Source organism: Haliotis rubra, unplaced genomic scaffold, assembly GCF_003918875.1.
Source record: "Haliotis rubra isolate DU_JTF1 unplaced genomic scaffold, ASM391887v1 Scf541, whole genome shotgun sequence".
In the NCBI taxonomy this organism is placed as follows: Eukaryota; Metazoa; Mollusca; class Gastropoda; order Lepetellida; family Haliotidae; genus Haliotis; species Haliotis rubra.
Genome location: NW_025767237.1, coordinates 597019 through 620275, shown reverse-complemented (window position 1 = coordinate 620275; position 23257 = coordinate 597019). Strand labels below are relative to the sequence as shown.

Here is a 23257-nt window from a genome sequence, read left to right as displayed (position 1 = left end):
GACCATTTATTCGGTCGGCGCGGACTCGATTAGGTCGAGTTGAGGTCGAGATAGGTTGACTTCAGGTCGAGTCGGTCGACTCCAGGTTGAGTCCAAGTCGAGTCCAGTTCGAGTTGGTCGACTCAAGGTCGAGTCGAGACAGAGTACAGATCGACTCTAAGACGAACACAGATCGGCATGTCAGGCCACCTCGAACTTCAACTCGACGAACTCGACCTAATGTCGACCTAAACTCGACCTAAACTCGACCTACCTCGACCTATTCCCGACCTGGTCTCGATCCCATCTCTGACCGAAGGTCGAGAAGGAAGTCGGGGAAAATTTTTGACATGTCAAAAAAAAAATTCAAAAACTTGGTAGACCTGATTCGATCTGACTCGACCTGACTCGACCTAACTCGTTCTGAAACTCTATCAACTCGACCCCCAACTCGACCTTCAGGTCGAGAAGGTCGAGTAGCGTGAGGTCGGCACTGGGACCGCACCATAATGCCGATGGTGTCACACACTGTAATGGTACCCTGAATTTCCATTGGCGGATCCAGAGGGGTGGAGGGGTTGGGGGGGAGTGGATGTTTCGACCCCCCTTTGAAAATGAATTAAGACCACATTTGTTTTGCGTTCAGTGGGTCAGGGTGCGATCTTGATATGGGAGTAAAGCCCGTAGTGGGTCAGGTCGCCAGCCAAATTTGGGAGTAAAGCCCGAAGTGGGTCAGGTCGCCAGCCAAATTTGGGAGTAAAGCCCGAAGTGGGTCAGGTCGCCAGCCTAATTTGGGAGTAAAGCCCGAAATTGGGTCAGGGGTCGCCAGCCAAATTTGGGAGTAAAGCCCGAAGTGGGTCAGGTCGCCAGCCTAATTTGGGAGTAAAGCCCGCAGTGGGTCAGGTCGCCAGCCAAATTTGGGAGTAAAGCCCGAAGTGGGTCAGGTCGCCAGCCTAATTTGGGAGTAAAGCCCGAAGTGGGTCAGGTCGCCAGCCTAATTTGGGAGTAAAGCCCGCAGTGGGTCAGGTCGCCAGCTTAATTTGGGAGTAAAGCCCGCAGTGGGTCAGGTCGCCAGCGTAATTTGGGAGTAAAGCCCGCAGTGGGTCAGGTCGCCAGCGTAATTTGGGAGTAAAGCCCGCAGTGGGTCAGGGTGCCGTTGTACAAAATGATCCCAGTGCTAAGGTGATAGTAGGTCCTATACATTAACGAGGACTGACGAGGACTGACGACAATTGTGGCTCTAAGGTTTTTTTGTACATCGGCATCTAGGACGTCAGCTTGTTTTGGGAGGAAAGCCCGCATTAAGGTCAGGTCTTAAGCCGGGAGGAAATATCGCATCGAGTGTTGTTGAACATGACATTCCTGTGAAGCCAGTAAGCATGGCCGTGGTGCTTACAAACCAAGAACTGAAACACCTGGAAACAAATCCTGGCTAGCAGGGGGACGCAAAAACGGATGATGTTCCCTTTGTAATCTTGCGTCCAGAATTAGAGATGTCTGAAAATAAGGCCAGGTTGAAATATGTAGGACAGTTGTCCCGCTGGCGTAGAATACGAGCTGTAACCGGACACAGCGAAACCACCACAAATGACGAACCGTGAGGTCTGAGCAGAGTCCAGTAACGAGGCCACAGTGGCCACAAATGTCTGGAGTCGTGACGCTAAATGATTGAAATACATTAATGTCCTTTTACTGAAGAATTCTACCATCCTCCAGGTAAGACTTGAGATTCCATTCTTTAGTGGGAACGTGTCAATTAGTAATTTTATCTGTCGTTGCCATGGTGTAAACAGGTGATTCAGAATCTAGCAAAGGGCCCATTCTGATAACTTGTTTATACTTTCGGCAAATTTAACTGTGACAGCTCAACAGAAATCAAAATAACTCAGTAAGACTACATCGGTCTCTCGGTTAACATTCTTACTGAATTTGCATGAAATTGCTTTCATTCTCTAATAAAGGATGAAGAATGATTGGTTACTTTCGGACATGTTGAGGCTAAATGTCCACATGTTAAATGGTATAGTGTATTCATTTACATGTGGAGCCGTCGGTGTGTACCATGGGTGAGTATGGTTTTACGCGGGGGGGAACACCAGAAATGGGCTTCACACATCGGTGTGTACGAGCTCGAGGCCTTAGAAGGCGAAGGACGTTTATCCGTAGGTTGGGGGCTGTACACGAACGTGTGTGAAATATATACTCTCTCAAAAAGGAAACACATCACGAAATTGGAATTTAGATCCATCCGTGTATTGGTACAGGGAGGATTTTACAAACACGTTTCATTTGTTTATGACCACCATGAAGTTTTTGTCTGAAAACATCGCACCCAAACGCATCCAGCAGGAAATACCTGTATGTAACCGCATGATCTTGAGTTGGTGCATGCAATGCCACAGAACACATAGTGCACGTGTAATGCACATGAAACTTAGGACACAGATCGTGTCACTGATGGGTATAAAAGATGGATCACTGATGGGTATAAAAGATGGATCACTGATGGGTATAAAAGATGGATCACTGATGGGTATAAAAGATGAATCACTGATGGGTATAAAAGATGGATCACTGATGGGTATAAAAGATGAATCACTGGGTATGGATCATGATGATGGATCACTGATGGGTATAAAAGATGGATCACTGATGGGTATAAAAGATGGGTATAAAAATGATGGGGTATAAAAGATGAATCACTGATGGGTATAAAAGATGGATCACTGATGGGTATAAAAGATGGATCACTGATGGGTATAAAAGATGGATCACTGATGGGTATAAAAGATGAATCACTGATGGGTATAAAAGATGGATCACTGATGGGTATAAAAGATGGATCACTGATGGGTATAAAAGATGGATCTCTGATGGGTATAAAGATGGATCACTGATGGGTATAAAATGATGGATCACTGATGGGTATAAAAGATGAATCACTGATGGGTATAAAAGATGAAACTGATGATGGATCTCTGATGGGTATAAAAGATGATGGATCACTGATGGGTATAAAAGATGGATCACTGGGGTTTTGTTTAAAAGTCACTTTATTTGAGCGTTTCTGATAAAAAGAATTAAAAATGCCACACTTTATTTGACTCAGCCGACTCAATGCCCAATGTAAATATTGCTATAGGGCTTCTGGAAGCAGGACAAACTCAGCATGCAGTTGCCCGTCGTATGAACGTACACCAGAGCACGATTTCACGTCTCTGGGAGAGATATCACCAGCAGAACACGGTCGAAGACAGACCTAGAAGTGGACGACCCCGAGTGACCACTAGAGCCCAAGATCGGTACATCCGGGTACATCACCTATGTCATCGTACAGCTACATCCACCAGTATCGCTAGACACATACCCGGATAACGACGATTATCCGCACAGACTGTCAGGAACAGGCTTCGAGAGGCGGGTTTGGGAGCACGAAGACCGTACTTTGGCCCTGTGCTACGTCAGCTACATCGACAACATCGTGTTCAGTGGTGCACCAACGTTCAGGTCTGGACTATCGCTAATTGGCGTTGAATCTGGTTCAGCGATGAATCGAGATTCTGTTGGAACGACGCAATGGAAGAATGAGAGTGTACAAACGCCGTCATGAACGTTTTGCCGTACAGGCGTGTACGACAGCGTCACCAACAGCCGCAGACCCTTCAACCACTCGCCCATGTACTACAGGCAGTGGACTGCAATTCAGCAACATCAGATCCAGAGACTGATGCCCAGCCGATGTCGCGCAGAACTGAACGCCTATGGTGGTCACACTAGGTACTAACTTCAGCGCCACCAAGCATCTTTGTGTCATCCCTTATCTGACTTTTCCCGAGCCCTACCAAACATCGATATTGGAACATTACCTATGCGAAGTTTCATTGCATTTCGTTGATTATTAAAACCAACACAATATATCATGATAAAGAAAACAAATTAGTTCAAATTCTTATATGAGTTTCTTTTTTGAGATAGTATATTTTACATCAGCATCAAAAGATAATTATTTGTTTGGTTTGTTTGTTGTTTAACGCCGCACTCTGCAATATTCCAGCTATATGGCGGGGTCTGTAAATAATCGAGTCTGGACCATACAATCCAGTGACTGACATCGTGAACATCGATCTACACAGCTGGGATACGATGACATGTGTTAACCACGTCAGCGAGGCTGACCACCCGTTAGTCGACTCTAACGACAAGCATGGGTTACCTAAGATCACTTCTAGCCAGGTATTCAAAAGATTTTGAGCAGAAACTGTAATGCAATATCATGGCAAAATATAAATGTCTTATTTGATTCTCGCGACCTGAGAAGAGGACATTGCCAACTAACGGACAATACTGATGTCCATTCCTTGAAACAGTATAAACGATGTCCACATTAGGTCACTGGATCTGAATTGATACTACATGGCTCTGGTATTCTCCATTTATTGAGAGACTTATTGAAGGGAAGTGACACAGCCATTCGATTTTCAGTTCAGGAACTGAATTTTTCAGCTCATAATTAACAAAAAAATTCTGTATTTGAATGATCCACTTTTCCTACCGAGTGGCCAATCTACATGTGCTTTGCGCTGACGTGTGGCGGAGAGTAAGGGCGAGTAGCCCCGCCCACAGGCAAACTGTAGCGCAGATAGGGTTACGCAACAGAGAGAAAAATTACCAGTCTTCCGATATGCGAGTGACTGACTGACTGACTGAGTTTGGTTTTACGCCGCTTTTAGCAATATTCCAGCAACATCAAGGCGGGGGACACCAGATATGCGAGTGAAGCGAGCCAAGGTTGGCAACGTTCTTCCCTCGCTTCGGTTCGAAAAATATTTTCAATTTCGAAATAAAATATCGCCACCATTTCCTCACACCCATTTCCTCACAGGGTTGTTTTCTCAGATTTCCAACCTCATATTTAATACTTACTCACGTAAAATATATTTTATTAAACATTTTAAGCGCCACTCCTCGCATATCAAATCGTTCTTCGCCTCCATTACACCTGCCAGCTTCCGGTAATGGAGTGAAGGAACACGAATAAGCAGAAAGTAAAATGAAATATCATATTGCCTAATTTTACCATTATACTGTTGAAGATTATTTATTTTATATGCCGTCGTTATTGTAAAAAATATTGTAACATTTATTCTTAAAAAAACACTTCTGACGTAGCGAGTGAATGAAAGCAAGGGAGATAACTTTCCATATGGCGGACTTATGATTCAATAAGAATATTTACTGTTAACTCTCTTTTTCCTTCAATCCGATGGACCGGAACAATATCGCGTCTATTGACACAATAAATGTCACATTTTATCTATAAGAGCCTGGGAATTCGGCTTAAACATCTAGGTTATTCCACCTCTATTTATATCAATAATTCAGCGGAGGTATACAGTGTGCGAAATCTACTGTTGGTGCCCCCGTTGTGATGTCGCTTGAACGCTGAACCAGGAACGTGAAACCTCACTCACTCACTCACTCACTCACTCACTCAATTACCCACTCACTCACTCACTCCTTTACCCACTCCGCTCCTCACTCCTCACTCACCCACTCACTCACTCACAGTAATTATATATAATCAGTATATAGAGATTATTAACCGAGTGTGTTTCCGTATCATGAATATCATATATTAGGAATAAAACTTGTATTATGCGACCCTTTGGCGAGCATAATACATATTGTTTATTCCTAATATATGATATTCATGATACAGAAACACACGAGGTTAATAATCTCTTTATCATATAATGTCATTCTTAAAGTGCTCTAAAAAAAAGAAGCAAATCGTACGTGAATATATATATATATATATGAAGAGAACCGAGCATTCGCGTAAGAATACTTAGCGGTACACCAAGGTGAAGGTCCTTCATGACGGCGGCATATGGTTGTGACTAGTCGATAATACAGTGCAAACATATCTCATGCCTAAAATAAGATCTTTCTGTCTGAAAAGAACCACAAAATCAGGCAGGATTTTCTTGGCAGTGTTTCTATTTTCATTGCGGGTATTCACCTCATCAATATCAGTTTCTGATACCTGACGGAATCGATTCGTCGTCTATATTGTGATCGATAGCTCGAAAACCTTGGTTGGTACCTTTCTTAGACGATCGCCTTTCACTCGTGCCTCATAATCCGTACCTTCAGTTTGAACGAAGTACTCCGTTTCATGTTTTCCAAAATCAATTACTGCAGTAACGACTCCAGAACCTCAGTCATCAATTCTTACAGAATCACCAATTTTGTTTACAACCTCGTCCACTCAATGTAAACTCGCGACGACGTCATCAATGAAATGTCAAAACGTTTTAGGATTCGCATATCGTGTATGGAGTTTTGTAAAAGTAGTTCGTGGATTGACGTAATTTGCATAGTTATCAGATTTGGATACCGAGTTTATCAGATTGCATTATTGCACATTTAACACCCTCAATTAAATGATAAATATGCATACAGTATGCAATATCTCTGTGAAGAAATGAAGAAATTAATCGACCGGTCATCCGTTGTTCGCTTGTTACTCTGCCCACACGTACGCGTCATTACGTCTCCAAAGCTACAAAATATATTTAGTCAAATATAGGAGATACATGTGTATATGGAAATTTACATTACGATAATCTTGTCTTAAACCCAAGTCAAAACATTGATTACACAACAGTCTCGTTTCCTGTTGACTGGGTCCCGTCCTATTGCGCAACTTAGTACAATAACCAGTCCAGAATTTTGAGACCAATTCATATAACTGGATACATAATTATTAATCAGTATTATTTGATACATCTAAGCACTTGTATATTGCAACACTACGCTCCTTCTAATCCTTGCAAACACGTCGTGCAGCGTGCTCTGTCGTACAGCGAGCTCTGACAAACGGAAACCTGGAAATCGTGGAAATCTCAAAACGAGGCTCTCCGCTAGAAAAGTTTTGCGGTCTGGTACGGACATGACATTATGTCAATCACATAAGCGCAAAACAAACACATAACAGGTGTAACCAGTGCGCCAGATGCATTGTGAATCAGTTTACGACCTACTCAAACTGGGGCAGTCTGTGACGACTTAGTTAAGGTCATGCTGCCTACACCTCGCCATAAAATATAGAAATACGATGTTATTAAAGTTTAAAATTAAAATTCGTTAGTAAATACCATTTTTTTATGAAACAAGGAACTAGGAATTCAGTGTAACCATAGTTGTTTGTGGTGTCTATTTTCACTTTCACACGAGAAAATTCGGATCGGCTGAAAAGTAGATCCTTGTCATATAGGTTAAAGAGACTCATGTTCCGGTTTGAGATACACAAAGGCAGTAAGTATGGAGTGTCCCACATCGCCAGCAGTGGTCATGCAGTATCACTGGGAGAAACACATTGTGTTCCTGGTTTGGTTCCAGCTCGGACTTCAGCCCGGCTCTGGATGATTTCACAATAACAGCTCAGCTGAACTCTTTGAAAAATGGTCGACGGTGATGATATTGAATAATATACACCTCGTCAGCTGGTTGTGTAATGTCTGGTTGGATAATCAGGACGTGCCAGAGATTTTACTACTGCTTCAATCGTTTCATATCATTCTTTGTATACAATAATGTCCATTTCGAACACGTGACTAAAACTTACTTCGTTGTAATGTTACAACCCTGGTACCAAAGAGAGTATTCCTGTCGTCTTTGTGTCTTTCAGTATCAAATCACATGATGCTTAATGCATAGAAGATATAATCAAATGAGTAAAAAACAGATAGCCTCATTCATAACCAGTTTATTTCACATCACTAAACATTGAATTGTCAGCTTTACAGAATTAACCTTTAAATGATAGCCTAACTGAGAACTAACAGAGATTGCGTTACGACGAACGAAACCCAACACTCCTCAATTCAACCAATGCAGTTATTGGTCGTTTCTGAAAGGGTCACGTTCCCCGAAAGGTTCTCAGTTTTGTTAGTTTCACATTATTGTTTTGTTTTGTTTTTTGTGTTGGTTATGTTTTGGGTATTTTTCGTTTTGTTGTTGTTGTTTGTTTGTTTGTTTGTTTGTTTGTTTGTTTGTTTGTTTGTTTGTTTGTTTGTTTGTTTAGTTTCTATTTTTCTGTATGTATTTTTGTACTTATATTTTGGGGGTTTGTGGAGGGTATATTTTCGAGTGTGGATTCCTTTTTCTTTTTCTATGTGGGCCGGCGATCAATCTTTAATTAAGTTTCTATTTCTGCTCTGTTTGCTCGACACGACCGACATGATAGGATAAGTCTTTAAGTTACATGTTACTGGGCTTCGACTCCGCACTGGCCGTAACATCATCGTTGTTGTCAGACGGCATCGGCGCAACGTACATGTTGATGAATTCCTCGAAGCTCAGTTTCCAGTCGCCATCTTTATCCCAATCTTTGATGAAGTCCCGGAGTTCATCTTCCGTTACCGATCCACGCATCGTGTTCTTCAACTCGTAGAACGACACGTACCCGTCTTTGTTCAGATCGTAGGCACGGAACAATCGCCGCAACTCAGCCGCCCTGGAACACCAGTGAGCGAGTCAGTGAGTGAGTGAATGAGTGATGTGACCGTTTACAATCTAGTTAGGTAAACTTAGCACATAGGTTAAAGTACAATATGATTTGGGGAATCGAGACAATTTTGAAAACACAAGAATTAGTTTGATGCAATGCTGTAGAACGTTTACAAGTGCCGTGGCATTAAAAACACCAGACCAAGTGCACTCAACACCAACATACACCACGCGCATACGCTCGTAAACAAAAACAGCACGCTTACTTGGAGTGAGGCGAGTCGGGTGGCACCACCTCCGACATGGCTGCAAGGAACTCCTCCAGAGTCAGCGTCCAACTTCCGTCTCCGCCTGGGTTGACAAATGTCTGAAATCCCAATCCCAATAATTTTTAGCAAACATTCAATTCTTCACAGGACAAGAACAATGGCGACCTAAAATGACCACAGACTACCTCTAACCTCAGTTGTTCTTTATCGTTATTTCCTATATAGAATTGACCAAGTCTGACATTAAAATATGCTAGTGTCAATAGATCACGGACTGGGATCAAACCACGTGGTACGTAACCAATTTCTGTATCTGTCGATGTTGCAGTACAATCTCAAGTTCTGGATTCACCGGCTGAAGAAATCTCGGCATGAACGCGGGCGTCGGTCATTCCCTCGGTATGAACATGGCCACACTGACCAATGCATGATGGTCATGTTTTGCAATACCAGTATTGCTCTCTCTCTCTCAGTTCTCTTTTTATACTCAGTTAATCCTGGAACCCCAAATTCTTGGCCATACCGGCTGGGATCGGTTCATGTACAAAGAATCCAGGTTTGACTTGGGGTCCCCCTGCAACTGGTCGTAAGAGGCGACGTAATCGGGTCGTCAGCATCATTTAGCGATATGGCGTGCCTCATCGTGCCCATCATTGGACTGACCATGGGTTAAACATGGGGTAGCAGTATAAACTGCCATTACTCACTCACTCACTCATCACTTCACCTCATTCACTCACCCACTTTCCACTTCACCGCACCCCACACTATCACCGCGCCCCACACTATCACCGCGCCCAAGCGATATACCTGTATGACGTCCCGAGGAATTCTGTGGCCACATTTGTCCAGCAGCTTTTCACAGTTCTCTAGAGACAGGCGGCCGTTCCCGTCACCGTCAGTTTCATCTACCTGCAATATCACATACCGGTTTTACTGACAAGTAAAATGGCTGCAGTAGCAGACACATCTGTGGACTATAAATGGTATGTAAGTGCTTGATCAGAAGACATGTAAACAGCAATACCTGTCAACAGTTCCTCTTAGATATACAATAACTCCCCCTGGACGTAAGTCAGTAATTCCCGTGCTATCCCAGGCAGTATTCGTAAATTATTGCCATGCTCTCCTAGGCAGTATTCGTTAGTTATAATTATTCCCATGCTCTCCTAACCAGTATTCGTCAGTTATTCCCGTATTCTCCTAGGCAGTATCCGTGAGTTATTCCCATGCTCTCCTAACCAGTATTCGTCAGTTATTCCCGTATTCTCCTAGGCAGTATTCGTGAGGTATTCCCATACTCTCCAAGGCAGTATCCGTCGGTTATACCCATTACTCTCCTAACCAGTATCCGTGAGGTATTCCCATACTCTCCTAGGCAGTATCCGTGAGGTATTCCCATACTCTCCTAGGCAGTAACCGTGAGGTATTCCCATACTCTCCTAACCAGTATCCGTGAGGTATTCCCATACTCTCCTAACCAGTATCCGCGAGGTATTCCCATACTCCCTAGGCAGTATCCGTGAGGTATTCCCATACTCTCCTAGGCAGTATCCGTGAGGTATTCCCATACTCTCCTAGGCAGTATCCGTGAGGTATTCCCATACTCTCCAAGGCAGTATCCGTGAGTTATTCCCATACTCTCCTAGGCAGTATCCTTGAGTTATTCCCGTATTCTCCTAGGCAGTATCCGTGAGGTATTCCTATACTCTCCTAGGCAGTATCCGTGAGTTATTCCCATACTCTCCTAGGTAGTATCCTTGAGTTATTCCCGTATTCTCCTAGGCAGTATCCGTGAGTTATACCCATACTCTCCTAGGCAGTATCCGTGAGTTATTCCCATGCTCTCTTAACCAGTATCCGTCAGTTAATCCCATGCTCTCCTAACCAGTATCCGTGAGTTATTCCCATGCTCTCCTAACCAGTATCCGTCAGTTATTCCCATGCTCTCCTAGGTAGTATTCGTCAGTTATTCCCATGCTCTCCTAACCAGTATTGGTCAGTTATTCCCGTACTCTTCTAGGCAGCATCCGTGAGGTATTCCCATACTCTCCTAGGCAGTATTCGTCAGTTATTCCCGTACTCTTCTAGTCAGTATCCGTGAGTTATTCCCATGCTCTCCTAACCAGTATCCGTCAGTTATTCCCATGCTCTCCTAAGCAGTATCCTTGAGTTATTCCCATGCTCTTCTAACCAGTATCCGTCAGTTATTCCCATGCTCTCCTAACCAGTATCCGTGAGTTATTCCCATGCTCTCCTAAGCAGTATCCGTGAGTTATTCCCATGCTCTCCTAAGCAGTATTCGTCAGTTATTCGCATACTCTCCTAGGCAGTATCCGTCAGTTATTCCCATATTCGTCAGTTATTCCCGTACTCTTCTAGGCAGTATAGACTGCATAACAATACAGAGTGTATATAGTGAAGCCGTTGTGGTTCGTTTAAGACCTTTTTATTATCTACACGACAGAATTAACTGTGCAAATAAATGGATTACAGGTATTGTGACAGGTGAATTTTCCGGGACTTACACTGATAACTTCGTGAGGAAGCAAACTGTGCGACCTTCAGCTGCCGCTGTCAATCGGTATGGAGGTGTGCGAATTTGAACTTGAACGCAAGCTGGTGTGTGTGTGTGTGTGTTACATGTCCAGCAATATTCCAACAGCTTCAGTCTTTGGTGTTTTCATTTTACAAGTTTGGAGCTACCAGTGAACACGCTCTTTTCCACGAAGGTTCAAAAGATTGGCTCTTGCTCAGGTGCTATTTTGTCCAGGTTGCAACCTTCCGTAAATCTTCCGTAAACATTTTATAGCAGACATTTTTGGGAACATTTCTGACGTATCACTGACAAATGTATGTCCGATGCAAGTGTCGGTTTGATTTGTCTTTCAGTCGAACAGTTGCCTTGCCTTTTCATGTATTTATAACAAGTGCCCTCAGTGGAGAAGGATACGTTCACCTCATCGCGAGCACGCTATTTGATAGTGATTCGTTACCAACTGCAGCTTGCAAACTGGTAGCGCAACATGACGCTCGCTCGCTTCACTCGCATATAGAAAGACTGGGGATTTTTCTCTCGCAACCGTGCGCAACCGTACCTGTACGTTAACACATAAACGCATTCATCATAAAATCGGAATCGTACGATCGATTCGGCGTTCAAATTTCATAACAATACGGAGACGAGATTGCTATTTTTCGTTTAAAACGAGGTACGTGTGGTAATGTGTTAATCTGGCCTTTCACTCAACATATGATCTATTTATTTACAGGAAAATTAACATGACATAAATATATATGTATCGGGATATTTAGATATGCAGTACGTAAGGCAACTTAGTTCAAACATTGATTCGTTATTGAGTTAAAAGTTCCCGACAATATCACCCAAAGAAACTGTACAGGTCAAAACGTCTTCATTTGTATCTTTGATAATTAAAGATGTCCTTGATAAAAATACTTACCTGTTGGAAGAACTCAGTGTACAGTTTTACTTCCTGCCGAGACAGAGTCGCCATAATGGATAGCTACTCCAACGTCTGCAGTGACATAGCACGGAAAACTCTATAACAAACTTTGTTAAACATGCGTGTCACCACAAGCTCCAATTACATGAAACTGTAAGATTAAACTGTAGAAAGGATGGGATCACGTGTTCGGTGAAGCGCTGGCTTCCTGTTAGCCTCCGGTTTACTTCCGGTTCGCGTGCAGCGGATAGTACAATGACAGCGTATGTTTGTGTGTGTAACTGTCGGTATAGACGCAGACACAGGGTTGAGAGGGTTTCAGGGCTGGAAACAGTGCTGAATGTGTGTGCCATGGCACGTTAAATATTGAAATGACAGGGTGAAATATTTTCATTGTGCCCATGCAGCATGAGTAAAAGATAATTCACATCATGATTCACTTGATGGAAAGGCGATAAACTTGACCAACTTATATGCCTCGAGAACTATTTTTGCACCCCATCTAGCTGTTTATCTCTGGTACTCATAATCGCACAGGTTAACATGGGCGCAGCCATTTTGAATGCCATTGCGCATAACAGGAAAGTCCGCTTTGAATGATAACATAGTTTGTGGGCTGGTTTATGGGTCCTGGACAAATATAGCTGAACTATTCTTGCAGTCATGATAGTGTTTAAGGAAATCCAGATCTCTGGTTTACAAGTTATACTTACGCTTAGTCTCTTAGTATATACAATTTTTATAGAAACAAATATTCCCATATACATTGAAGGAGCCCCAGTGAGATGGGAGAGTCAGACTAGTTTACAGGTTTACATGATCTTTACTGATTTATTAAAAATACATTGAAAAGGCATAATTTTAGTGATGTTTTGAGTTTAACCGGATCATCAAAAGGTATGGGCACGCCTATTTCAACAAAGGCACACCTAAATTTTTGCCCTATGGAACCCATAACAAGATCTGCATTTCTATCCCTGGCTTTACATTTTCAAGCGAATTTATATGTAATTTAAATTTCCAAATAAGGAAGTCAATATCAATATCAATATCAATATCAATATATTATTTCCGAACTCAGGAGGCCACAGGCCTATAGTACAAATGCAGTAAAGAATTGATCAGTTAGTTCAATTTTTGAGAATGTACTTTTTCCTGTATGTGGTAGCGTAACAGATATACGTAGATAATCTTGCTAAATGTACTTTACTAGAATTGGTTAAAAGGGATATGAATTTGTAAATGTACATAGTAGTAGCTCTTAATATACTTATTTCTCTACTACTCTTCTCTATTTTCTCTGTAATAGGTTGGACATATACACAAAAAAATGGTACTCGTCTTCAAATGCATTCAGATTACACATTTTTACATATCCTATGTTCTTTTTTTAAGCCTAAATACCTACCAGATTCTATTAGCAAATCATGAGATGAACAGAGGAATTACGCAGGGCGTATTCTGAATTTTCTTACGTTTAACACAGACATATACTGTTCTCTGTGGACGGATTGTTTGATCAGTTTATAGTAAAAACAAATTGCTAAAAAGAGATAAGTTTGTATTCCAGTTTTGCATGTACATATCTTTAAGTCGTTGTTTAACAGATAGCAGGAATAACGAGTGAGATTATATATGCTATATATACCATGCATTACTAAACCCAATAGAGAATAATAATTCTTTTTACGTTTGTGATCCAATTTCTTTTCCCATTTCTATCATAAAAATCATATTATAACAGTTTTTGGTAATCTGCTTGGAGCCATACTCAATAATTTTAACCAATATTGAATAACTTTAAATTAAAATCTACTACTCCCGCCATATACTGCTGAACTACATGTATTAATGTTTACCCCAATATGTCCATTAGAAACTCACACATTCTAGATTTTGTATGATGTCATTGAACCCGCATTGAAGTCACCAGCAAACAACATATATACATCATTTGATGGCACTGATAGTCTGAGTATATGTGATAAATAATCCTGGAAAATCGTTATTCCATTCTTGGAGTATAATCCGGGTTTGTTATAAAAGGTCGAACCTCCTGGGTGGATATATACACATGCATATACAATATCATATTCAAGATTAAAAAGTGTTATGTCTACTAGAAGGAAAATTGCATTTTCTGTTGCTTTACACCGTAGTACATACTTGGTCATTTCTGGCACATCTCCTTAATGTTTATAGATTGAAGTCTTTTTCTTGACTCCTAGTATGTAACCGAATAGGACTGATGAGGAAATCCTTTTTTTTTTCGGTACATGATATTCTACATTTCATCAAGGTTATACAGATGACATAACACATGTTACAGTTGATGAATTATTGATGCCGTTATTAATAACTTGAGATGAACATATGAAAATAAAAAAAAATTATTAAAAAAATAAAGAGGATGGGGAAAGAGAGAGGTAGGGGAAAGTGAGAGGTAAGGGTGCAGAAAAGAGAAACTCACCATGCTAATCTAAAATTTAGTCGTCTTGAAAGAGACATAACCATTTTGCTTTGAAGACAGAGTGGTGTTCCCCGAAAATATATTTTTCCAACTGGTAGTGTTTTGTTATGAGGTAGAAGAGTTGATCAAAATTTAAATCTGCGGAGAAATATCTTACTTTATTAATATATTCCTTGGTGATAATGAAAATATGATAAACTAATACACCTGCTTCAGCATCCCCCAGTTAGTAATATCGATATTGAGGCAAGCGCCAGTCTTGGAATTGTACCAGCTTGTAAACTGAGAGATTAGATGTTTAGTTTTCTCACATAAAAAGAAGAAGTGCTCAAGAGTTTCTATTTCACGGCCACACAAAGTACAAAGATTATCGTGATTAATACCTATTGTACATAGAAATGACTTTGTTGAAACTATTCTGTGCATCAATTTAAACTGGAAGTTCCTAGCCTTATTTTCTATAGTAGTAGTATTTATCATTGCAAAACAGTCAGTGAGATAATTCTCTGATAGAGTAGTATTAAGCTTGGATTCCCATTTATGCTGAAGATTATCTAATGATATTCCATGATTGTCACACAGCTGTGAGTAAACAAATGTACAATCAGCCGAGTTACATATTTGTTTAATAATAGTACAGTTTCTTGTAACTAATTCATCGACAATAGGTGTAGCCTTAAGAAGACTAAAGCATCGTTTAGGTACGTTTTTCAAAAATCTAAAGTAAAGAAGGTATGTTTCATGGAGATTAAAATCTTCTTTCAGTATTTCCAAAGGTTTAAAGTCACGTGTAATTGATATGATGTCCCGCATATTTTTCATTCCTTTTCTATACCAAGAGACAAACAAGCCTGTGTCACCAAATGGTAAAAGTTAATAATTGGTAGACAAATAAAGTCTCCGATGTTTTCAATATGGTTTCTATTAATACAAGAGTAACATACTAAGACATCTTTCCAAAAGTAATTTTTAATTTTTGTGGAGTATAATAGTAGTTTTTCTCCTTGAAAGTTAAATAGATCAATGTCCCCAAAAGGCGATAATGATTCAAATGCTATATGCTGAAATAATCCTTTGCTGTGAATAGTCTGTTGATCCATTTTTTCAGACCCCCCTTTGCAAAGTCGTTTATTAACATATTCCTTTGATCTTATCGCGTTTACCACCCCAAATAAACTTTAAAAGGATAGATTTCAAACGTGTAAAGAAATGTTTAGATGGGTTGGAAAGCGCCATAAAAATGTGTGCAAAAAGGGAGATAATCTGTGATTTGATCATCGGGAAGTGGCTGCTGCATTCGGGTGTCATCGCCTCACCATTCTAAGGCTGCGTCAGCGATTCCAGAATATTGGCACAACTAGAGACAGACCCAGAAGCGGGAGGCCACCAGTTACAACCACTTCCCGATCAGTCGACCCAGTCTGCAGCATTCCAATGGCCCTCTCCCGCTCTTCTGCTGTTAATCTCGGCATTGTAGTGAATGTATGGTGTGAAATGATAAATCTAGGGGCCTTATATACCCGTTTCCAACAGTTTTCACGTGCATTTCATGCAAGGTGAAGTTACAATGGGTACGTTTTGGCGTTATGCTTCCTTATACAAGGACAGAAATAAGCACAATTTTACAGTATCTAAGGGAAAAAAATAGTCTTTTCTCGTTTGACGACTCTTCCTAAAACAGTCGAAAGTCATGATGATCCAAAAATTAAACCTCAAGTGGTTGGAATGTGTTTTAAAGAGACAAAAATCCAATTTCAGCATTGGGTCCCTTTTTACGGTAAACAACCATTCTTTCATATCCAAAACCCAACTTTATCACTCTTTGTGAATGTGCATGCAATATCATCATAAACAATATCATTTGGACCCATTTTTAACTGTTTTTTACACTTTTGATTTGAATTTTTACATGATTGAAAATAGGACAATGGACCCCACCTAAACAAACATGTCGATATCCTAATTATCAATGAATTCATCAGTCTGATGTTTTGACTCAATAGAGTCACATGATTGGTTGTTAAAACATACCAAACCAAAGTCTTCTATCCATATAACATTTTAGGATATTCTAATGTTCAGAGGTGTAACATTTCTTTTGGCGTTCAGTTTATATTGATCATTGAAAAAAATATTTATGCTTTAGTCGTTGAAAAAAGAGAAACACACTGTTGGAAGGGTTTGTCTTATCCAGGTTTATTTATAGGTTTGTTTACAGGCTGGAGTTGCCTTGATATAATGCAACATTCGAACACTCACTCACTCACACAAACAGACACACACACACACACACATTTCCAGTTTTCTACAGACTCGAAAAGGAATCTGACGAATCATTTGCAGGGGCCAAGCTTCGATTTAATGAACAAAACTAATAACTTATCATTTGTTTTTGTATTGGCTCTGCAGCAGCTCTGCTGGAGTCCGGCCAATGTCATTGTGCCAACACATCCATCCAGCGCTATGGTCACACCGCCATTTTCTCCAGCCTCGCCGCCATAGACTTAACATTCACGCCTCCTCCAACTATTTTTTCACCGTCTTTCCTTTCTACACCACAACCTTTCCGTCCGTCCTGCTTCTCCTGCACATCTGTTGTTGCACTGACTTCATTTGGCTTCTCTAGCTCTTCCTCTTTACCTGCACTGACATTGTCTGGCTTCTCTAGCTCTTCCTCTTTACCTGCACTGACATTGTCTGGCTTCTCTAGCTCTTCCTCTACTGATTCTTCTTCCTTAGGTTTAAGCTCTGTATGTTCCTCTTTGCCCCTTGATCTTCTTCCCCCTTGTTCACCTCTCCCACTTCTCCCTCCTCTGCTTCAGCAGCGTCTAAATCAGCGAAGTCATCTTCCTCCAGATCAGCTTCAAGATACATTGTCAGAAATTCTTCAAAATTGATTTTACCATCGCCGTCCCCGTCCCACTTGTCAATCATGCACTGGACAAGTTCCCGCAACGCTTCCTCGTCGTCTTGGATGCCGCCCATCAGAACAATCAGCTCTTCAAACGTTAGGTACCCGTCGTGGTCCATGTCGCTCTTCTCAAACCTCCGCCGAATAACGGATGCTCTGAAAAATGGTTCCAAGGTAAGAGAAAACTTGACCGAGATTTGTGAGTCTATTCTGTCTACTGCCATGATACCTAAGATGGTTAAAGTGTTCGCTTGTCACGTAATTAATAGGTTCGATTCCCCATCCGGGTACAATGTGGGAAGGATTCACGGTGATATACCAAATTGCTCATTACAGAAGTTTCGAAATACATGAAGGGGAGAAAGGCATGGGTTGCTGAAGACTTCAGTTTTAACGAGTTGGTTAATTACGTTAGTACATGGTAATGTTGGGTGATCATGTCATTGTGTCTCCGCCCCTGCAGGCGACAACTGACGCCCTGTGTGTTACCTGGCTTCTGGGGATCCTTGTGGGGCGATCTGCGGCAGCCGTGCCAGGAACTCTTCCAGTGTGATCTTCCAGTTCCCATCTAGGTCAGCGTTGCAGAACACTTCCTGGTAACAACAAATGTATATGTCCACCATGAAGCCACCATCATAACTTATCTGCATCAGTAGTTCAGTGGTTCGGGTTTCGAGTGTCGGAATTCGATCCCACAATGCGGTAATGAGTGACTACTGACTAGTGTTTTATGCCGCTTTTAGCAATATTCCAGCAATATCTCAGCGGGGGACACCAAAAATGTTCTTCACACATTGTTCCCACGAGGAGAATTGAACCCATGTCTTCGGCGTGACGAGTGAAAGCTCTAACCACTAGGCTACCCCATCGCCCCTCTCTATTGCCGAGACCAATGTGATATGCCTATGTATTACTCATGTATAAAACACTTCCATAGCACAGAGGTTAAAGTGTTCGCTCATCACTCTGAAGATCCGGGTTCTATGTCCTCAAGCATAAACAAAGGAATTAGATAAGTTATATTTTTCAACCAGGCAGTGAAATGTGTATGAATATTCAGGTTACTCACCGCAACTCTTTGTTTAGGGAGTCTGTATCCGGACATTATCAGGAACTTCTCAAACGCCTTGATATCCAGAGCCCCCGTCTTGTCACCGAACTCGTCATCGATTTGCAGGAATATTTGCGTGTACTGCATCTTGTCTTCGTGGGACAGGTGTGCCATGGTTAGAATGTGTCCTTGTGTACAGCGTTGCAGTGGGCGTGTTAGTTCCAGGCGAGACTTTTAGCCAGCTTGTGTACAGACTGTCTGTGATATAGTTACTGCGAGACTGAAGTGTGATATAGTTACTGCGGGACTGAAGTGTGATATATATACGGACACACACAAGGGTCTACTTCCTGGCTTCGGGGACTGTGTTGCAACATCTACGCATGTTTGTAAACAAACACGGGATGTAGGATGGCGGTTCTGAGAAATTTAAACATACATGTGACGTCTTCGAGGAGCACCGTGTGCTTTCCTTGTCGTCATAGGCCCAGTAGAGAAGCCTAGTGGTTAAAGTGTTTGCTTGTCACTCCAAAGCCCCGGACACGATCCCCACATAGGTACAATGTATGAAGCCCATGTTTGGGGTCCCCGCCATGATATTGTTGGAAGCGTCGTAAAACTAAAGTCACTCACTCACTTATTCATATCTGGTCGTCATGATACGATGCCGCATGAAACAATTTGACAGCTGTAAGTGGTGGTGGTGGTGGAATTGGGTTTAACGTCGTGCTTGAGAATATTTCGCTCATATGACGACGTGCTTGCGTGTGTATGTGTATGTGCGGCTGCTTGTACTAGCCCAGACTGAAGCTGGTTTTATAGTGCTAGCCCACTGAGATACCATGCCGCAGTGAAGCATGAATACCCCACTCAGACACATTATACTGACTCCGAGCCGACCAGTCCTTGTTGTACCTATTAATACCGAGCGCCAGGCAGGGACCAACAAGTACCATATTTTAACGTTTTTGGTATGACGCGGTCGGGGATCGAACGACAGCTGTAAGTGATGACAGCTGTAAGTGATGACAGGTGTAAGTGATGACAGGTGTAACAAAACAGCGGTCAAGATGCAGGTAGTGGTCGGGTATGGAGAACAGAATAAAATTTAAAATGCAGGCTTGAAAGTATGTATTATGAAAACACTTTGATAATTTAGATTGGGGGTGGAGGGTGGGTTGGTCTGTTTGTTTGGGTTTTTTGTATTTGTAGGAAGGAGGTGGTTTGTCCACAGAAATTGAAAGTAATGTATATAAATTCTGAATTAAAGCCGAATTACTGACAATAGGTTGAATCACTTTACTACCATTAATTGACGAAGAGACTTAAATACCTTTTTAGGTAACAAAATAATTCACATGGAATCTGTGGATAGTGAATTGATAATCGCATGTGCCGGTGATGTAAACGGGGCACTGACGAGCGCAAGTGCAGCTTCCGTACCTTGGTGCTGCCCCTTGGACAGGTTTCATATTAACTTGTCAACGAATCAGTGAGTGAGTTTAGTTTTACGCCGCTTTGAGAAATATTCCAGCAATATCTCGGCGTGGGACACCAGAAGTGGACTTCACACATTATTCCCATGTGGGGAATCGAACCCGGGCGTTCGGCGTGACGAGTGAACGCTTTAACCACAAGGCTACCCCACTGCTCCTGTCAGCACGTGGTCTAGTGCGAGGTCATCTTACCGACTTCCTGTTTATCAACGCAACATATTCGTCACCACTTACATCCTCTTCCTTACCGATGGAGGTCGTCTATCAAACTGACCCGAGTGAATCAGAAACCACTGGCTCTTGGATAAATACACTGAATATTTATTAAGAATGAGAACTTGTATAAACACAAATGTTTCATCGTCAGTTTTCCTCCTCAATATGTGTGTTTTACCTCCGTGTGAGCCCACAGCTTTCACAGTTGCAGGTCCAAAACAATCTGAAGTTCTGAACTGTCTTCTTTCCCACGTTCGCAAGTTGTTTAACCAGTGTTTCGGCAATTATGGCCTCAGCAAAGTTTTCAAAAAGTTTAATTCTAGACATGTGGTGTGGATTTCCAAATTTAAGATATCAGAGGCAAAACAGTGAGGTTTGATACTGTTCCTTATTTTAACTGTTATGCTTATAGGTGTTAATGTTTATAGGTGAACAATTGCCTTGCCTTAACGTGTGTTTATGACGTGTGCTACCTGTGTGTCAGAGCAGCTTGCCTCACTGTCTGAAAGTGATTTATAAACGTATGATCATGACAGTCGGAATCGTACAATCAAAGACGTATATCAGTCTTTAGTACAATGAACACTACTTTAAGCAGTGTTTTCCTATGTTAATTGAAATAGTTTCATCCCATTTATTTCTCTGGTGGTCTGTTTGATCGCCACATACCACGTGTACTTAATGGACCGACTTTTACCTTAAAGATCACATATACTCTATGGGGGTACAAATTCATAAATCATTTATTGGCATCGTTATAAATGAAACCCCGTCATTAAAACTACTCATTTCGACCTTTTATTAACTTGAACAATTAACAAGATGTTCGGACCAGTCCGGTAAAACTGACCCCGCAATGCCTCAGACTGATGCTTGTTTGACTCCAGTTCTCGGGTGGTACAACGTAAAGTCGTGAACTCCAAACATTAGCATCATGAAGCAACTTGTATTTAAAACCACAAAGATTCACTTACATAATCCTTAAACCTTAATGATATGTGAATACCCATGAAAAATATGTTCGTTAACTTGCGAAGTCTATGACGCCTAAGGCTACGTCGTCATCATGTCTATATATCCTACCCATCAAAGGTTTAGACTCACTAGTGTAAAGGTAGCCACTTACTACAGTCAACTGTTCTAAACTACAACTTTAAAGGGACTGTTTACACATGAACTGATGTATTGTAAAACAAATTCATGACGTTGAAACACTTATTTTCATGAGTTCAATAAATCATGAAACTCATTGAACATTTGCGAATTAACAAAACTTTACACCACAACGCAGCTGTTCACATGCACGATATAGGCACATGCTTTTCAGAAAATTGATGCACGATCCTCGTGCAATTCATCTGCATAAGTTTGCAGTTGGTTACTATACTTGAAACAATCCTTTAATACAACGTATTACCATATTGTGGTCCTAAAGTAATGTTGGAAGTAGAAAAAACACTTTTTTTTCGCATTTATATCTACAGTTTAAGTAGTTAACATGTGAAAGTAGGAAATATCTGTTAAACTAAGTTCGGCCTAACTATAGTCTCAGCGGTAGAGAGATAGAAAACGTAGAAAAGGGACTTTACTGAGGAGAGATTAGTGCAGAAATGAGCAATGCGGGTTTTTACTAAGTCCAAAGCGACTTATTTGGAACAGATCATGGCTTTATGCAAATTAGTGTGCGATGATATTGTATTACAAAGGACACTTTTTAAATGCCCATTTTGAAATTAAACTTAGCTTCATTATAAATGATAGCTGACGTACAAAATAATAGCTTTAATACTGAAACTATTGAGGATGTAGCTCCCACAGACTCTCACTATCACTATAAAAAGAAACAGGTAAGAGGGGTCGTCTCAAAAGCAAAACCACAACTGGTGTCGCAGACGGTGGTTGGGGTCGGGCTGGGAGATAGTGATAAGATAATCCTTTAGGGGAATTAAACTGTGGAAGAAAACGGCATGTCATAACAATTTACAAATAATATCCAGTCCTGTCGATCTTCGGGTGATCATGCCACCACTATATTTTGAGACATTGAATACGATGGCTGATTTAAGCTTTTCTAGGGCATGGGTATCATCCTCTTTTACATATCTCATTATAAACTTTATGAAAGAAAGACACGTAAGATGTAAATCAATAGATGAGACATGTTCAACACACATGAAAAAGAATAAAATATCATTGAGATGACCCCTTGTGCCTGTAGGTAATATAATTATCGGGTCAAGCCGTGGATGCATCCAGGGTATAGTGAAGAGTGATCGTAACGTATACTCTGGAGATTATCGAGGATGCCAAATCCTACATTCGGGAGGATTTTGACATCAAATCGGTACCTCGACCAAATCCTTCAACGTCATCTGTTGATTATCAACCGAACTGTTCACAGCACCACAACGCTACATCACTCAGAGCTCTGTCTCTGTTCACTTCCGCCATGATTCAAACGTCGATGTCTTGTCATGGCCTTCCACATCTCCGGATCTGAACCCGATATCCTAGGGCATCTGTGAAGTGACCTCGGCATGCGCCACAGACACTTCCGGAACAGTGGGTCACGCCGAAGACCTGGGTTCGTTTCCCCACATGGGTACAATGTGAAAACCCCTTTTCTGGTGTCGCTTGCCTTGAAATTGCTGGAATATTGCATAAACAAGCGGCGTAAATCTAAACACACTCATGCACTAACAGAAAACTGCAATACTGTCCAAGCGTTACAGGAAGAAGGACGAGAGTTCCGCACTACAAAATCCGTGGACTTTTCAGCTTGTGCTAAGTGATGTGCTGAGCTGTGACGCCATGGTCACACCAAGCACTGATCAGAACGCCCCCTCGTGGACACGTGTGTCGTATGACAGGACAATCAGTATTG

General features: G+C 41.5%; 2 protein-coding genes and 1 long non-coding RNA gene across 3 annotated transcripts; 1 reads left to right on the top strand and 2 right to left on the bottom strand.

Annotated features, from left to right (window-relative positions):
• Nucleotides 1–422: 422 nt before the first annotated feature.
• On the top strand, nucleotides 423–21313 carry LOC124253489. The gene is made up of 3 exons (XR_006892221.1): nucleotides 423–509; nucleotides 7174–7183; nucleotides 21304–21313. It is a non-coding gene; the product is annotated as an uncharacterized LOC124253489 (long non-coding RNA).
• On the bottom strand, nucleotides 7735–12392 carry LOC124253488 (troponin C, isotype gamma-like). The gene is made up of 4 exons (XM_046687282.1): nucleotides 12227–12392; nucleotides 9573–9674; nucleotides 8760–8860; nucleotides 7735–8500 (listed from the first exon to the last, which is right to left on the bottom strand). The coding sequence occupies exons 1-4, from the start codon at nucleotides 12278–12280 to the stop codon at nucleotides 8245–8247; spliced, it is 513 nt and encodes a 170-aa protein (XP_046543238.1). The 5' UTR covers nucleotides 12281–12392; the 3' UTR covers nucleotides 7735–8244.
• LOC124253487 (caltractin-like) lies at nucleotides 16874–18965 on the bottom strand. Its single transcript, XM_046687281.1, is given in 4 exon segments — nucleotides 16874–17486; nucleotides 17489–17766; nucleotides 18100–18203; nucleotides 18680–18965. Coding segments are annotated over 4 exon segments (858 nt in total). The 5' UTR covers nucleotides 18836–18965; the 3' UTR covers nucleotides 16874–17166.
• Nucleotides 21314–23257: the final 1944 nt, after the last annotated feature.

What these genes read in the sequence shown, in the direction of transcription:
- LOC124253488 (XM_046687282.1), bottom strand. Translation starts at nt 12,280, where the DNA reads ATGGCGACTCTGTCTCGGCAGGAAGTAAAACTGTACACTGAGTTCTTC. An exon ending in ACACTGAGTTCTTCCAACAG is followed by an intron (nt 9,675 to 12,226) that starts GTAAGTATTTTT and finishes GTGATATTGCAG; the next exon opens with GTAGATGAAACTGACGGTGA. An exon ending in CCCGACTCGCCTCACTCCAA is followed by an intron (nt 8,501 to 8,759) that starts GTAAGCGTGCTG and finishes CTGGTGTTCCAG; the next exon opens with GGCGGCTGAGTTGCGGCGAT.